The following is an 18,496-nucleotide window of genomic DNA, read 5'->3' as shown; positions in this document are numbered from 1 at the left end:
TGCCTGGGTTTCAGGTTTGATCCCCAGTAGGGGGCGTGCAGGAGGCATCTGATTAATACTCATCAATGATGTTTCTATCTCCCTTCCTCTCTCTGAAATCAATAAAAACATATTTAAAAAAACAAATTCTTAATTCCAAAATGACTGCTGCCATTTAAAAATGGGAGTTTTCTTACTCATACAGTCTTAGGAAAACATGGCAATGTTTAGAAAACTGGTTACTTTGCTTATTGGTAGTTGTATTTTTATCACTTGAACTAGTAACTATAATGACATGGGAAGCATATTGTAAATGCTGCCTTAAAAGAAGGCCCTTTTAGCTCTTGGTAACCAAACCTCCCAGAGTCACACGTAGACCAGCCTTATGCTGAACTAAAGTAAAACACGTTTTATGGTATAATTGTAACAATTCCACTGGCGAGTAAATAGAATTCCAACTATTTTCTTTCAATTTATTTTGAAAGAAAATCTTTTGAAACACATACACATGTTATGTAATCCAATTATATATATCTTAATAATAAAAATAATTTACAAAAACTGAAGACACACCCTAAGAGTTCACTTGCCTCAAAAACAAGGACAGCCTTTTATTCTCAGGGTATTTACTCTAACTTGGAACAAAATTTAGGCTCTCTATAATGATAAAACATGACCTGAAGTATATTAACAAAAGGCCACTGTTAGTGCTCAGGTAAAGAATTAGCCTCATGAAATATACAGTTATAATATAAATTAATTAATTCAAGATGTAAGTCCCACAATGCTCATCGCATAATTAGAGAGTTTTCTATCAGGAAAAAGATGAAGTAATGCTACCGAACTAAGTTACATCATACTAAGATCTGTAATCACCTTTCCTAGAAAACAGATCTGTAGAGAATACAAAATACCTGTGCTTCCAACAAGAAATAACTGTTTAAACCATGCCTCACTGTAAAGCACTGCTTGGTAAGGAACCAAACCTGTGCCTGTCCCCAATTAAAAATTCCAGAACTGCTTGGAACAAGGGAGGGAAGATGGAAAATCAAGGAAGGTGCTATCAATATAATATACAGGGGTGGGCCAAAGTAGGTTTACAGTTGTATGGAAAATAATGCAATAAATAATAATACAAAAACTCCATGCTTTACGAAATCACAACTATAAACCTTCTTTTGTCAACCCCGTATATAGCTTGGACTAAATAAGGCCCAGTAGTATAACCCTAGAGTGGTCTTGACATTCTAAAACTTCTGCTTCAATAAAAAAAAAAAAAAAAAAAGCAAAATTAGGCTTAACTCATGAAACTGAGTCAGTAGGTACCTACATAAGGAGCTACCTTTCTCTCAAGTCCTCAGTCACTCTTTTCTGCCACCATGAGGAGGGACAGGAACGTACCTTAGGGCCTCCAGGACTCTGCTTCGTCCACAGCGGGCAGAGCGAGTGCTGTCAGGGGTTGAAGAAGCACTGTTACAACCACTTCTTGAAAGGGAGGTCCTCTGCCCTTGGGGTTTCACTATGGACGTTGCAGACATTATCTCCTGCAGTTGCTTTTGGAAATTCTCTCTCATCTCCAAGGTCTGTGTTAGAGCTTGAAACACACACAAATATACCTATCAGGTAAGTTTCTCTTATTTTTAAAATCACATCTTATTCATATTAACTATTTTGTCTAAATTTGGTTGAACACAAATTTATTAGCTTGGCATTTACTGAATACTTACTTACAGGCTATAGTAATGCACTAAGACTAAGAATACTGCAGAACATAAAGGCAGCCCTTACCATAAGGAATCTGTATGAAAGAACCAGAAAGCCCTTCAAAGACATTCTGCTAAGACTTGCAGTGATTATCTCCTTTGTAGAGCTCCCTGCCTGCTTCGTACAGGCTCTCATGTTAGATACTATACTCTGAGGTGCAGTATAATCATTTATGTATGTGATTTTCCCCCTATGGTCCCTGAAAACACACCACAATGCATTCATATTTATCTTTGGATTCCTTATAGACTAAATAGTGAAATAGGTATTAAATATTTTTAGAATGAACAGAAGTAGGACTAACTAAATAAGTCACAGGGAAAGCTCTGGTAGGGTAGGATGAATATGGAAAAGAGAAAATATTAATCCATTAAAAAGAGGACACCTATATAGATAAGACTATTCATTGCAGAATACTTTATAATAGCAAGAAGTTAGAAATAACCTAGATGCCCATCAACAAGGGACTGGCTGAGAAAAGTGGGCCATTCATACAATGAATGTTATGAAAACTGAAGCAGCTCCTAATGTACCGATATGAAACCCTCCACAAGTGGAACTGTTAAAAGGATCAAGATCAAAGTATAAAACAGCATATGCAGCAATCCACCATTTATGTATTTTTTTAAAAAGCAGGGAAGGAGAGAACATTCATATTTATGATCATGTATGCATAAAAGAGCCCTAGAAGAATACATAAGAAACTGTAACTCTGGAAGGTAGGAGAAATTCTTTATACCTCCTTCTGTACTTTTAAAACTATGAATATGTTAAAGTATACTGTACATATAACAGACCTTTCTGAATATCACTAAAAAGAACTGAACCAAAGAAAAATTTTAAAAAACCACCAACTCTACCTACCTTTAATAAAATAGGGCTATATCACACTAACTCTGTAAAATACCTAGTTCCACAAATTTCACTTAAATCACTTAAAGCTTTGAATATTGCTACTTAATGATTGGCATGGAACTTCAATCAGTCCTCAAATACATGCTTTTTTCTATTTATCACCAGAGAAAACGACATTTTTCCATCTGATGCAAAGGAATCATGTACTAATAAAACATTTCTTTTTGTAATTTAAAACACTTTACCTCCTTTAGAGTCATTCCTTCCATTTCCATTTGATGTTGTTACCTCTTTATTAATGGCGGTCATATCTATATCATTTTCTTCTACAGGCAAAGGCTCTGGCTAGCAAAGAAGAAAATTAACAGTGTGTAAGGTTTCATAGCAATATACGGATCTACACTCGGCTGGAGGGAGGATGTGCCACCGCATTATTTACCTCCTCCTGTGTCCCGTCAGCAGGGAGCAGTCGACTAGGACCGAATCTGTCATCTTGCACTGCACTGATATCCAAGCTCCTTTTGGGGTTATAAGTATGTGGATACAGAGATTCAGGAAGGTGTTTATACTCCTGGGCGCACTGCAATACAATAGTGCACTTTAAAACAGGACTGAAAATATCTTAGAGATTAAATGGTGTTAAGTTGGATCAGGATAACCAATACTTTGGGTAATAAGATGAATTTAAAAATTTGCAAAATTCAAGTTTTGAAAACTAGTCGACACTAAAAAAATCCATTATACAAAGGACAACTGTCCTCACTTAGAAATTTTTTTTTATTTTTCCATGACAGTTTACATTCAATATTGTCCTCACTTTTTAATGTCTTGTCCACTAAAATATCAAATCTAATTCTATTTCTATGCTTTTGCCAAGGTATCAACCACATTCCAGGGAAATACTCAGAAAGAAAAGAAAAGACAGTTGTATTGGTAAATACATACATTAATTCTCAAATTATTATAAAATTTTCTTTCATATCATTTCTAATTAGTAAAAAAATCAGAGACTCAGAGTACCCATTAAAGACTTAAGTATTTAGGGAATAAAGATCTTCAGTTTTGATGCCAAAGAAATGAGATGTGAGCTGTTTAATAACTAAGGTCATTGAGCTTCTTTACGTACACTGAAATTGGTTTATGCTTTGAAATAATGTTCACAAACATTTTCACTTAACAGACGGGAGGATAGAAAGTATGCTTACTTCTAAAAGCCAGTGCTCTGAAACAATATGTATTCCTCTTTCTTTTACAGATTTATACTCTCGGTTAGTGTCATTCTGTCGGCCTTGATAGATGAAATGAGTCACTGTTTCATCAAAACTCCACCTGCAACCACCAAGCATAAAAACCAAATAACTAAGAGAAATGTCTACATTCGTCTAAGATCATTATTGTCTCTGAATAGAATATTCTGACCTTCACAAAACCTTCAAGAACTAGCTTAAGCAAGAATGTTAAATAAGTTCCACTTTTTTTGTCACATTTTATACATATATTTCTAGGTCTGATTATATGCAGAGAGATATTTGGAAGGATATAGTTTAATATATTACTTTCTTCTTTATACATCTCTGAATTGTTTCAACTTTCTTATAATGAATATAACTTTACAGTAATAATAAAGGTATTTTCAACTCAAAGCATTCCATCTGTCCTGCAGTTGTTGGCAGTCACTATTCACTGTACACGTGCTCTACACCCCATAACAGATCATGTGGTTTACACATCATCTCCATACGTTCCTCACAGCAATCCTGACACACACTGAAGAGTGAACTGATATGGCAGAGAATATTTTTAAAGGATGTGGTAAACTAAAAATCAACTGGAGAGATTTTGTAGATAAAACAACACCCTAAAAGGCAAAAGAAATGTTTCTTTGTAGATGCTAACAAGAGCTTGAGGTTACCCCTAGAAACTTAGGCCATATCACCACCAATGAAAAAATGTGCCAAATACCTGTAATCTGCTCCTAGAGAGGCCGCAATCCCATTTAGTTCACTCTGCTTCTTACTGAGTTTTTTACTAACATAAACCACTACCTTGTGAAGTGGCTTTGGAGCTTCTTCCTGTCCATGGAAAATAAAAGAAACAGATTGACCACTATTGTTTGAAAAGTTTTATCTAAAATATCCTTTTAGTAAGAAAGAGAACTCTACCTTCTCTGATTGAGCACCCTTCAGTTGAGGGCTGGCAGAAAGAGAGACAGCATCTCTCGAACTATTTGCCAAAGCAAGTTTCAAGTTTCTGACAATGACTTCTGAGAGCGGTGTACTCAGTTTCCTGTTCTTTTGGGTAGGACCTCCTGGAGTTTCTAAGGCTGCTAGTGCATCCTATATGTTCAGAGGGGGAGAGGGGGAGAGGAGGAGAGAAAACGAGATCAAGGAAGAAGAGGGAAAGGAGTTAAAGAGAGAATCCTCAAAATCAATTGGATTGCAACTGTTACCTTCCTTCTCTGGTTTTCCTCTAAGCAACAATAAAATGAAATACTATCTGTATCTATACACTACAAAGAAAAAAACTCATACTGTCCAGCAACTTGGTTTAAAGAGACTCATAAGCTTACATTTTCAGCACTTTACCACATTTTGCCTGAATCTTAGACTTTAAATTATAGTTTAAATAAAGGACAATCAAAACCAAACGGACAAAAAGCACAGAAGGAAACAAGTAAGCAAGGATGGGTATAAGCAAGACAAACTATAAGGAAGGTTAAGAAGTCAGACTGAGCTGAGAATTATGAAAAATCTTCAAAAGTACAAAACATGTTCCTATTGCCAAGCCACCCAGTTCCCTCACGAGAGGAGGTCACTGCTGCGCAGAGGCCTGCTTGTTTGCTTTTCATCTGCACAGTATCCCATGTGCATACAGAATGCAGTTAACGGTGCTCAACTGATGAATATTCAGATTAACAATCTTTTGCCAGTATAATGAGGCGATTCACCTGGTACACACACCATTTTGCACATACAAGAGTAAAGGGAACCATTTAAGTAAAACATAAAGCATTTGAGTGTATGCTTCCTAATGCTCTTGACAACATAGTGGGTAAGCTAAATAAATTTATTTGTATGTTTTAATTTTCCACCCTCTTATACTAAATGAGATTAAACATCTTTATGCATGTGTAATATTTCTATTTAATTTTTTTTTTTATAGCTAGCCCTTCCTAACCTTTGCCCATTTTTCCACTGGGCTATTAGTCTTTTTTATATTCACGTGCATGAAGATATATATACATGTAAGTTCATACAAATATCTACAATGTGTTGTTACTTTTTTATATATACAAGCTTGTTCCCAATTGGCAGTTTGTCAAATTTTTGCCATGAAGAATTTTTTGAATACTTTCACTGTACATTTATAAAATCTGCATATTTAAATGCAGAGAATTTTTTATTGCTGTCAAATTCATATGAATTTTTATTTCATTTGGGGTGTATGTTATAGTTAGAAAGGTCTTCCTCATACTGAATTATTTAAAAACAAACTCTCTCATGGCCTGTTCTAGAATTTTTATGTTTTCATTTCTTGTGTTTAAATATCATTTATTATATAATACATTCTCCTAACTATGTGATGTAATCTTGTGCACTGATTTGATAATTTATGTGACAATAACAAACTACTTCAATTACTGCAACTCTGTTTTAATAATGAGGACTAGTTCCTACCCTCAATTATTCTTTTCATATTTTTAATACTACAGTAAAACCTTGATATAACAGACTAATTTGGGTGAGGCGGTGTTTGTTAAAGACAAAAGTCTGTTATATAACAAAGAAGGTTTTCCAAATGTGTATGTTAAAAAATTGACAAATTAGTCAGTTTACCTGTTTTTACTTATGTAGACACAGGTGTAACTACGTAAGAAAAGTTTTTCACAGAAAAGTTTTCTATATGAATTACCTTAATTTTAAATTTATACCGAATAGATCTAGTAAATGTGTGCATTCACCAGTCACCTCGAGTAAACAAATGCATACGGCTGGGGTATGGCTTAGCACATGTGGGAACATCGGCTGGCACACATTAAAACTGGTGCAGAAAGACACGCCATGTGACAACAGAACCAGTTACTGCACTTGATGGCGTGTGATCACGTACTAATCATTCCATAAACACTGTTTACAAGCAGTGACTCTTGGATTTAAATATGTAAACTAGAGTTGTAGATATGAAATACTAATTTATGTTGGTGAAATTACTAGAGTGTTTTTTCCCAACATATGGACTACTGCTAAAATTTGTTAAAAATACCAGTGAACTAATAAATAAATAAAAATAACCTGTTAACTTAATTATAAGCAAACCTTGGTTAAAAGCATTTTAAAAATAGGGTGTTAATTTTCACATGTAACATATAGTCCAGAATTTTGCCTATTAAATCCAAAGTCTGTTAAACTGAAGTCTGCAAAATTGAGGGTTTACTGTATTTGTTTGTATTTTTAACAGAATCTATTACCTTCATAGATCTTTGCGATGTTTAATCTTTTCTGTACAAACATGGTAAGGCTTTCTATTTGCTAAAAGTTTTTGTTTATTTTTTAAAATTCCTCAATAGCATTTAAAAGGGTTCTTCATATACAAAAGAAATAGGAAGCTCCATACCACATCTGCCCGCCTTTCAGTGCCTGTGACATGAACACTACACTTCCCTCTGGTACTTTCCTCTACTTAAGCACTAGATCCAAAGCCCTCTCACTAACTCAAAAGATGTGGCTTCAGCAATTCTCCCCTCTCATCTGCATCATCGATTAAACCTCTATTGGATGACTCACTGGCATACATTTATTTATGCCATCTTAAAAACAAAACCTTCTTTTGATACTGTTTTGCCCTATACCCACTGACACCCTGTTTTTTGGTTCCCCTTCACAGTAAAATTCCTCAAATGCATTTACATTCACTGTCTCCAATTCTTCTTGCATTTCCTTATGAATCCACACTGGCTTCCTCCACCATGTCATCAAAAACCCTTATTGTAAAGACCACCAGTGACCTCCATAATACTATATCCAGTAATCAATTTTCTGTTCTCACTGTTCTTGATCTTTCAGCAGCATGTGACACAGTTAACCACCCCTTCCTCAAATACTTTCTTCCTTGGCCCTTAAGAATCTCTAGGGGTATATGATTACTGCTTGTACTATTTTTATTTTACAACTTCAAGTAAGTTAGAAATTGTTTCCAAGTAAAAGGTTTTTAAAAAATTATAATACCATTTGGGAAGGATGGGGTACACTGGGTGCTCAATACACTGGTACAACCACTTTAATAGTTTGTCAGTCTCTACTAAAATTGAGATAAAACCCAGCATTGCTGAAGCTCGCATAAGAACTGATGACCAATCAACACAAGCCATGACCCTAAACCCCTTACTCATGATTTTTGTCCTGAAAAGCCCAGAATGGTAACTTATTGGGGAGTTCAGGCTCCAAGTGATATAGCTTCCCATTCTCATTGCTTAGCGTTCTGCAAAGAAAGTGACTTTACTTTCTCTACTGCAAACCTCCCCCCCGCAAATCCCCAGCAATTTCACTTCTAGGTACATACCAAAAAGAAATGCATGCATACGTATTCCAATAGACATGCACAAGAATGTTCACAGCTGCATTATTTTGTAAGAGCAAAAAACTAGCAACCACCTAAATATCCACCAACAATAAACTGGATATGTAAAGTGTGGTATATCCATAATGAAATATCACACATTAATAAAATCAATGAACTACAGTTAAAAGTAGCAACATGAACAAATCTGCCAAATGACGGCTGAACAAAAAGAAAGGCTCAAAAAAATAAATACCATGAGTTCACCTACTGAAAAGTCAAAACCAAGCATCACAAAGCTACAGTGTTAAAAGTCAGGAGTGTTACCTTTAGGGAGTTAGAAGGAAGCAGTGATGGAGAGGGGGCACTGGCAATGATCTCTTTCTGACACATACAGTGACTTCCCAACTGTTAACACTGACATTTCATTTAGCAGCACATTTGCTGTACTTTTCTGATGTGTCAATTAAACATAAAGTTTCAGTAAAAGGTTTCTTTATTGTGAGGACTAATATATGTCCAATTCTGTGATTGTTCCACTGGCTCTTCTCTGTTTTCAGAGTTAAAATTAATTATGCCGTCTTATATCAATTTGAAGAATTGCTGATTATAAGATGAAGTACGTACTAGTTTATCACCAAAAAAAAGAGAAAAACAGGAAAACATTTCCAAATAAACTATGACCCTAAACCAGCAATTTTCAACCTTTTTCATCTCATGGCACACATGAATTACTAAAAACTGGCACACTAAAAAATATATTTTACTGATCTGACAAAAAAACCCACTAAAAACAACAGGTATGATTTTGATTCATTCACACTGGACAACTACTGTTGTGTTGGCTATTGTCATTTTTTTATTTGACAATCCAAGGGAAAAGAGGTCAGTGCCCCAACTAAATAAATAGCCAGGTACTGCATGTTTTAACAATTCTTGAGGCACACGGTTGAAAATCACTGCTCTAAATGATGAAGTTTTTCAACATGTTTTGTACCGTCACAGAGACTACTTCAAAACCGTCAGCTTTCCTCTGCAAGGTACCTAGATGGAAACAATGAAGCCCAAAGAGGCCCTGATTTCACACTGTATTTATCTTCAGCTGTTACCATAGATATAAAGAGGGAATCAATAATATGAATCTACTTGCCAACATCTCTGGAAAACTTACTACTACAAACTTTGGAGGTGATGTAGATTATAGTGCTTTAACTTTATAAACTATAAAATTGTTAATGCCAGCACCACTTTCTATAAACCTTACCTTTACATCAAAGGAAGGCTTGAAGAGTTTGTCCTTGGACAGAAATTTTGATGGTGTATCCAGGTCTAGGGAGGGCTCCTTCTGGAGTGGCTGTGCTGCTGGGGGGACCGAAGCCTGCCTGGTGTGCTGTGAGATCACAGCACGGAAAGCTTTACTCTGAAAGCGGTTCATATCTAAAGGGGTAACGGCTGTTTTTCTGTGAGTTTCCAGGCATGTGGCAGGATGCTCCAGAGCATTTGAATTTAGATTCACTCCATTTGTTATTTCAGTTTCTAAACTTTGCTCTGGAGATTTAAAAAGAAACAAATGTGAGCCACTAATGTCACCTTTTTTCTCTAAAGAGACATATAAGTGAGATTTTTCATCTTACTGTTAATTTTCATACGAATTCTCAAGTATACTTTAAATCACAAAGTTATATACCTCCTTTCCAAGAAACAGACCGGATGATGTATTACAATACGTTGAGTTAGACAAGCACGTCAACTGAAACAAATAATGAAATCAATTTCCCACTTCAGCTTGTTGTAACCTGAAATATTCTCAGTAAACCTAGCAATTGGCCAAAAATTATATAAATAAATCTTATCTTAGTCAACGGCAGAGTAAAAAGAAAATTCCAATTACATGTATTCAGAGTTAACAACTAGTTAAGTTTCTGGAAAAGTCCTTAATGAAATTTTGATATGACCAAAACATCACTCTGCCTCAGCTGTAAAATTTCCAGTCTGTCTGGATAAGTGATGGCTCTGAGAGCTGTTTCCAAGCTGCTGAATTGTCTGTGAAGTTTGTCCAGGGATCCCACCATCTTATAAGAGGGGTTACTGTGTCCTCCTCCCCCTGCCTCCTACTTTTTTCCAACATTTAACAAAAACACTTGTTAGATGGCTACCCCATGCCAGGCCCAATGCTAGCCGATGGAAATACATAATGCCTAAAGCATGCATATTCCTTGCTTTTCAGAGCTTAGAGCTGAATAGGGTGGCATGAACGTAAACTAGAATTATAACGGAAAAGAGCTATAAAAGGGGTGGCAAGGGTGTGATGGCAAGACAAAGGGCATACTTGGTTAGGCAAGGAAGGCTTCCCAAGGAAAGTGACATCCAAGCTGAGAACTGGAAGATGAGGAGGAAGAGCAGGCAGGCACGAGGCGGGCTAGAGAAAACATGCCGAAGCCCAAAGCCGAGAGGAAGAGAACACTGACTGCATGTGCTGTGTATGAGCCACAGGACAGTAACAGGACCCAAGCTCATATCTTTACACTTCAAACACTGAGCCCCTAGAATGCTTCTACATTGTTTTAGCTTTCAGATAGTGCCTACACTTGCTAGTACAGATACAAATCAAACATTTGTGCTATGAACACATATCTGTTTTTCCATCTAAAAAGGAATGCTCAATACCCATCGTGAAAAGAAATCAATGACCTTTCATAAAACAAGCTTTAGGCACGGCACAGTGATATCCCAGAAACCATCAAATTGTAAAAACATATATGTATAAAAAAATAAAAGTATTAACCTTCTTTGGTTGAATTTTCAATCAGAAAATGGCTTTCATTTGCTCTTTTTCCCGTTCTAGCAGTCTCCAACAGCCAAGCTATAGTAACTGCCGGCAAATTCCACTTCTTGGAAGCTTCATATTTAGAACCGCTTGGTTCTTTCAATACGAGATGTGTACTAGCAAACATGCCTTTCTTTGCATTGGATTTGCGAACAAAGAATTCTTGAACGCTAAAAGTTGTATTTAAAGAAAAGCAAATGGTCATATACACAATTAGCCAGTAAACTAAGAATGAGGCTTCTAATGCAAGTGTTGTTAGAGTTCTACGTATAAGTAAATACTGATTAAAAGCCAGTTCTCTATCTTAATATAAGCTAATCCCCTTACTACTCTAGAATAAAAATGTACTGCTACAATTACATTTTAATAAAAATATAAACTAATTAATTAAACTAGACTTTCAAGAAATAACCAGAGAATGTTCCTTTTTAATTAGTCATCACCCATCCACCTTGTCTCCCCCCCCCCCCCAAAGGAGGCAGGAACAACTAGGGGAGCAAAGAAAAGTGTATGCATAACACATTATATATTTTAGCCAACTACAACTGCTCAAAGCATTTTCACATATAATCTCTTTTGATCCTCTCAATAGTTGTATAATACCAATTATTTTACAAAATATTATAAAGATACAACCTGGGAAAAGACAGAAATTAAGTGACTTGCTTAAGATCACAGACAGAAAAAGAAGTCTACCACTTGAGGTATAAACAGAATTCAATTATTTCCGTTATGACTTCTGGGTTTTATGTTCAAGTTCCCCACTTTTAAAATTTCTTTAACATTCTACATTTTCCTAGTATTTTCATTTTTTTTCATATTCAACCCACTGATTCATGAAGTCTGTCATGTTATTTTCTAGGTTTTCTACAATTTCACTTTTCAAAAAGCATTTTGTTACATAGTATAATTCAAATATAGAACACAGCAAAAAAGGAAATGCACAATTTAATGATTATAAGGTGAATACCCTTCTTCCACCACCCCCATCAGAAGGCAGAATCTTGCCAGCCACCCCAGGACCTCTCCAATGTGCCATTTCAGTTACAACCTCCCTTCTGTCCCTTCTTCATAGTAGCCACTATTTGAATATTTATGGTAATCATTTCCATACCTTTCTTTATTTTTACCACATAGTGCATCCTTAAATACTACATATAGTTCAGGTTTATGTCTTTTAGCTTATATGTTCCCTCTTCTTTCTCTACCCCCTTAAGATATATTTGTTGAAGACACTGGATCATTTATAATGTAAAGTTATCCCAGAGTCTGGATTGTGCTGATTGCATTATTGTTACACATATTATCCTCCCATCCGTATTTGCTATAATCAGTAGCTGAATCCAGAGGCTTCATCAGACTGAAGTTCCATTATTTTGGTACAACTACTTCAAGGTGGAGGTGTGTTCATCAGGAGAAACAGAATGTCTGATTCTCTACTGTGATTTACTATTGATTTTCAATGCCTACTTTCTTTCATTCATTAGAAGTTACAAACCTATCACTCCTTCGTTTATTTATTGGGATACCTCTATAAAGGGAAACTCTGTCTTTCCCATTATTATGGTACTCTGACACAGATGTAGGAAAGGCAGGACAAATACTTGATCCTTGCCCTATATTTACCAGCCCTCAAAATAATGGGCTGGTTTCCTAGCATTCTTCAAACATGACCAATTAGCTTAGTTTGTTTGGCATCATTAAGAAGTCATGATTGAAACATTGGATGTGTTTCAATCCACTGCCATTATCACCTCTAGTAATACTTAAATTTTCCTGTCTTGGCCAGTGGAGTTCCTTTTGCCACAACCCTCACTAGTAGTCTTTGATAATGTATTTGCTATCTGTCTGACAAAATGTTCCACTGGCACCTTTGCTGCCCCAGATCTGGAATTATTGATTTCTTCAAGCTTTAGTTTCCTTTAATGGGAATGGGTGGGGTAGCTCAGTTGGTTAGTGTTGTCCTGATATGCCAAGGTTGTAGGATCAATCCCCAATCAGGGTACATACAAGAATCAACCAATGAATGCACAAATAAGTGGAACAACAAATCAGTGTTTCTCTCTCTCTCTCTCTCCTCCACTCTAAGAAAATAAAAAAATCCAACGAGGACCAAGTCTACAACTGAGGTACGTGTCCTTAGCCAGAATCGAACCCAGGATCCTTCAGTCCCTGAGCCGATGCAGCCAGGGCCTGAGGTTTTCTTTATGGCAAATTTCTTTAGGCAACCTTTATGTGGGTTCCATAGGCACTTGAAAAGGTATGCTCACTGTTTCAGGGTAGATATCTAACTATACTATTTAAATCTGTCCTTATTTTCAATTTGACCTGTCATGAAGTAAAAGATGGCAATAAAGTCCCCTACAAGTATTTGTTGATTCCTCCTTAAATCTCGTGTTGTTTTTGTTTCATGAATGAGTCATGCTCTACTTGATACATATATCCTTCAGTGTGAACAGCACTCTTGAGTTACAGGCACAGGCTCTCTTTTTCTTGTTTCATGCCTTTTGATCTGAATGCAAACTTGTCTGACATTAGAACTGCAACTCCTTTCTTTTTTTATCCTCACCTGAGCGTATGTTTTTATTGATTTTAGAAAGAGGGAGGGAGAGAGAGAAGAGGGAGACAGAGGAAGAGAGAGAAACATTGATGTGAGAGAAATATTGATCAGTAGCCTCCCATTTGTGCCCTGACCGGAGATCAAACCCACAGCCATTTGGTGTACGAGATGCCACTCCAACGAACTGACCAACCTGGCCCAGGGCCCTTCTTTCTTTTTGTTTGCATTTACTTGACATATCTTTGCCAATCTTTTTTTGTTCTGAATCACTCATTTATTTAATCAATCCGCACCTGAGGATATTTTTTCCATTGCTTCTCAGAGACAGTGGGAGAGAGAGAGGAACATCAATGTGAGAGAAACATTGACTGGTTGCCTCTCTCACATGCCCCGACTGGGGTTGGGGATCAAAGTACGTGCCCTTGACCGGAATCAAGCTTAAGACCTTCAGTCCGAGGGTTGACGCCCTAACCACTGAGCCAAACTGGCTAGGGCTGAATCACTTTGTTTCAGGTGCATCTCTTGTTTAAAAGAATTTTAAGTAAAGCTACATAATCTAATCTAAAATAACTGTTCTTTTAATGTAAAAGTTTAGTTTATTTACATTTACTGATACAACAGTTTTCTACTTCCTTTTAAAATAATCACGTAGGGTTAATTTGGGTTTTGGAAGCAACTTTTAAATCCATTTTCTTTCTCCCAAAGTATTCATTATTGCCATTTAACATTTGCATTTCTGGCTGAAGAGGAATAATGAATGTATGCTGAAAAAAATAAATCAACCATATGGTACATGGAAGGAAGTAATGCTTAGATAAGCAATATTCAATAATGGCACACGTATAGCTATAAACATTCCCTTTCCTGGTAGGCAAGCATTAATATCTATAGTCTTAGTATCTGCCAGGCATCCATCTGGTACACTCTCCCCTCTCCCTTTGAGCCATCACATAGATACACTACACACTACCCATAAATATTATAAAGACACCCAGTGGAACTGTAATTTGAATGTTCTCCAATAAGTCAAAATAAACAAAAATACATCAAGACAGCATGTACACTAAAAATACTACATACCTTGCTCCAAGGAACTTTGCTAAGAATGTCAATGAATCTTTTTCTGCTCCCACACACTGGCTGAATGAAATAACACAATCCTCTAAAGGAGTCATTCCTGCCATTACTGGGATTGGCTTGAAGAGAGGACTTGACTTTGGATCAATTAAAGTCTGACAGTCTATACAAGTTACCTTTAAAAACAAGAGAAACAATAACATCAACCTGAAATAAGCAACCAGTGGCTAACACTTGGTTCAGTTACAGCAGCAATAATTTTAGTTTAGGTAAAAAGCAATTTTACTTTAATATAAACTTTTGTATGCTCATTCTCAATACATTTCAAATCCTAATATGTAAAGAAATATATATATCAATTCATTGTATTAAATTCTAAAATAATTAAAAACAGACTTACTGAAGTTATTAAATATTGCTTCAAACTAAATTTCTTTCAGTGTATTAGTTTACAATTTTTTTCCTCTTAATTCTTGAAACGTTAAAAAAAAAAAACATGGTGAAATTACCAGTGATAAGCCAGTAAGACAGAATACAAAAGTGCATTTTCATGCTTTGGTTGTGAGAAAACAGGGAAAACTGAATGAAATGACCTGGAGTGACTTCCTTATAAGAAATGTTGCTGCTTTGTCCCCTTGGAAACAATCTCTACTCTACCAGGATTAGAATCAAGAAGCTTGAACATTTTCAAATTCAGAATTTCCTTTGCTAAAAGCAAAATCCAGACACTACCCATACCCAAGCAGCAATTTACCTAAATTGAACTGCCTAAGAAATAAACTTTAACACTCTAGGCATTCAGATACCCTTCAACTGCTAGTATTTTCTTACCAGCCAGGTATTTGTAACAACTTCTCCCACAGTTGCTTCTATTTCAGACCCCAGCAGAGGAACCACAGCATAATCAGCAACAATTCTGCTCTGAAGGGATATGACTTTTCCAGCATTTTCTCTTATGGCAGTTGCAATGTTAGATTCGTTTTCATCACTAAAACCCAAAACAAGGAAACTCTTTTGGCTAAATAAACCTTCTTCAGTAATTGTAGAAGCATCAGGGGGGCAATGACTGACAGAAGTTTGGTTTTCTTCTTGCAGAGAAATATGAGTAGAATCATTAAAGGGCTCTATATAAGTAGTGTCATTAAAGGCCCCAACTTCAGACTTTGCAGCTTCAACTGGAAGAGAAAAAGAAATGTTTTCTTTTTTAAATATCTCTTTATTGATTTCAGAGAAAGGAAAGGAGAGGGAGAGAGACATCAATGATGAGAGAGTCATTGATCAAGCCTGCAACCCGGGCATGTGCCCTGACCGGGAATCGAACCCCGATCGCCTGGATCCTAGGTCAATGCTCAACCACTGAGCCACGCCCAGCCAGACGAAATGTTTTCTAACAGATAGTTTATGTTATAAAGTTTATTTCATAGCAAGGATATTAAGGTAACATAGAGCCTGAGAATTGTGACCACATTTAAAAACTAAGGCTTTAATAAGTACACACTGCATGTAAAGGATACGATCCCACCCCATCTTAAACCCACCCCATCTTCAGGGTTACCAAAAGTGTTACTAGTATTACCATGTTTCATTAGGAAGGACTGTTCTAAGTACTCCTAGCATAGTAGAAACTCTAATTAGTTGAAAATTATGAAGCTCTAATAATTCCATGGGTGTCTCTGTTCCAAAACTGGTTTAAATAATTCACAACAGAGAATGTATCATTATGGGGGAAAAGGAAGTAAAAGGCCTAAATAGTCAAGCCCTTTATAGAGAAATAACTATATAAATGTAATAGTAAGAGAACTATGGTAACTTCTCTTTAAAAAATTCCTAAAATATTTCATATTGAAATTGGAGCTACTTAGCTTCTATATAGATTTCTTAAGAGAACTGATCAAGGACCCAAGCAAATGGTCTTAACCTTGTTTTAAGATAAAGTTGGCTGATAGGAAGTAAAAAAAAAGACATAGCTATATAAAAATATAAATGTCAATAAAATACAGTCTCTAATATGCAATAAACATTGTCAAACCAAGGCTAAAAGTTTAAGAGATAAAAACTTAATGTGTTTTTGAAAACTCTAGTGGCACTGTGTTGGAAGGTAACACTTCATGGTAGGGATCAGCAAAACTATAGCACAGGGGCCAAAATGGGCCCCATAGCTTGTGGGTTAAGAATGGTCTTTACATTTTAAAAAAAGGATTGTTAAAACAGAACAAAACAAAATAGAATACGTGATGAAGACAGAATGTGGTGGGCAAAGCCTAAAATATTTACGGTCTGGCCTTTTACAAAAAACCTCCCCTTTATGGGATTTGAACAAGCTGGGAAGCTATTCAAGGATTCTTCACTTCCTCATTTATATAGGCATTGTGCCTAAGTGCTTTACATGCATGTAATTAATGCTCATGAATACTATGAGACTGACACTAACATCTACACCCTTTCTCCAAGAGAAATTTCAGGTTTAAAGAATTTATGTAACTTGCCTAAGGTCATAGTTATTGAGTGGCAGAAATGATATAAACCAACATCTGTGTGGCTCTTTTTATTTCTATTCTCATCTCCAACAGGCATTAAAATTTTCACTTTTAAACTAATTACTACCATACATATATAAATAATATATAGGGTATCCCCCCAAAAATGTAGACACTTTGAATAATTATAAAGGCAGTGTTTATTAAAGTATATTTCATTTTCAAAATGTAATAGGATCTACAGACATTGTGTGTATACAAGTGTATATATTATGTACATTATATATACATACAAAATTTATTCCTACCTAATGAAAGTATTCAAATTGCTCTTATTGACACTCTGAAGAAGTATAGTTTTGTCTAGAGCATTTACTGTATGCACCCCAACTAAGGATCAAACCCGTGACCTAAGACACACCCTGACCAGAAATTGAACCTGCAACCTTTTGGTGCATAGGGCAATGCTCCAAACCATCTAAGCTACCAGGCCAGGGCCATAAATGAATCTTGAAGACATTATGCTAAGTAAATTCAGCCAGACACAAAAGGGTAAATATTGCGTGATTCTATTTAAATCGGCTACCCAGAATAGTCAAATTCATAGGAAATAGAATGGAGGTTGTCTAGGACTGGGTAGAGGGAGAAATGGGAAGCTGTTGTTTAATGGAGACAGAGTTACAATTTGGGAAGATAAAGTTCTGGAATGGATGATAATGATGGTGGCACAACAATGTGAATATAATTAACACCACTGTATTGTATACCTAAAATGGTTAAAATAGTAAATTTTACGTTCCATATATTTTACCACAATTTAAAAAAATGCAATACCCAAAATATTCTATAGAAAAGTTCAATTTAATGAGACTTAAGATCAATGTTCAAAATACTCCTATCTTATATACCAGAAAAACAGTTCAAAAGTGTAATTTTAAGAGATATAAATTAAAATGTCAAAAAGAATAAATATAAGATAGATAGAAAGCAAGAAATTAGGAACAGCTCTAACATAGCATGTCTAGGATCTTATGAATGTAATTATGATTTATTAAAAGACATTAAAAAAGAATAAATTATATAGTGACATATCCATCTATTTTCATGGATAGGAAGATCTTTTCATTGTAAAGATGTCAATTCTGCTCCAAATTATAAATTCAATATGATTGCAACCAAATTCCCATATTGATTTTGTGCAAATTGACAAACTAATTTTAAAAATTTGTATGGAAGCAAAAGTATAAGAAGAGTTCACAGCTTTGTAAAGAAAACTGGAGTCTTTTCACCTCAGATATCTACAAGACTATTATAAGACAATCTGTGTGGTATCTCAATGGAACAAAATGGAATGCCTAAACACAGATCCCCAAATGACAGAACCTTAATAAATGACAGAGG

The 18,496-nt window shown here is 35.7% G+C and overlaps 1 protein-coding gene across 4 annotated transcripts in view; it reads right to left on the bottom strand.

Moving 5' to 3' along the window:
• Nucleotides 1-18,496, bottom strand: part of TOPBP1 (DNA topoisomerase II binding protein 1) — a 42,189-nt gene that overhangs the window by 8,634 nt on the left and 15,059 nt on the right. For all 4 annotated transcript variants that reach the window (XM_081160569.1, XM_081160566.1, XM_081160567.1 and 1 more), the window contains 10 exons: nucleotides 15,450-15,793; nucleotides 14,622-14,794; nucleotides 10,940-11,151; nucleotides 9,419-9,702; nucleotides 4,761-4,934; nucleotides 4,561-4,670; nucleotides 3,804-3,927; nucleotides 3,038-3,178; nucleotides 2,844-2,943; nucleotides 1,381-1,573 (listed from right to left, as the gene is read on the bottom strand). In XM_081160569.1, coding sequence (XP_081016695.1) covers nucleotides 1,381-1,573; nucleotides 2,844-2,943; nucleotides 3,038-3,178; nucleotides 3,804-3,927; nucleotides 4,561-4,670; nucleotides 4,761-4,934; nucleotides 9,419-9,702; nucleotides 10,940-11,151; nucleotides 14,622-14,794; nucleotides 15,450-15,793 — 1,855 coding nt within the window. The remainder of the gene's footprint in view (nucleotides 1-1,380; nucleotides 1,574-2,843; nucleotides 2,944-3,037; nucleotides 3,179-3,803; nucleotides 3,928-4,560; nucleotides 4,671-4,760; nucleotides 4,935-9,418; nucleotides 9,703-10,939; nucleotides 11,152-14,621; nucleotides 14,795-15,449; nucleotides 15,794-18,496) is intronic.

The sequence above is a fragment of the Miniopterus schreibersii genome (genome assembly GCF_964146895.1).
Source record: "Miniopterus schreibersii genome assembly, chromosome: 15".
In the NCBI taxonomy this organism is placed as follows: Eukaryota; Metazoa; Chordata; class Mammalia; order Chiroptera; family Miniopteridae; genus Miniopterus; species Miniopterus schreibersii.
The sequence above is the reverse complement of the archived record's forward strand: the minus strand, read 5'-3'. Positions and strand labels throughout refer to the sequence as shown.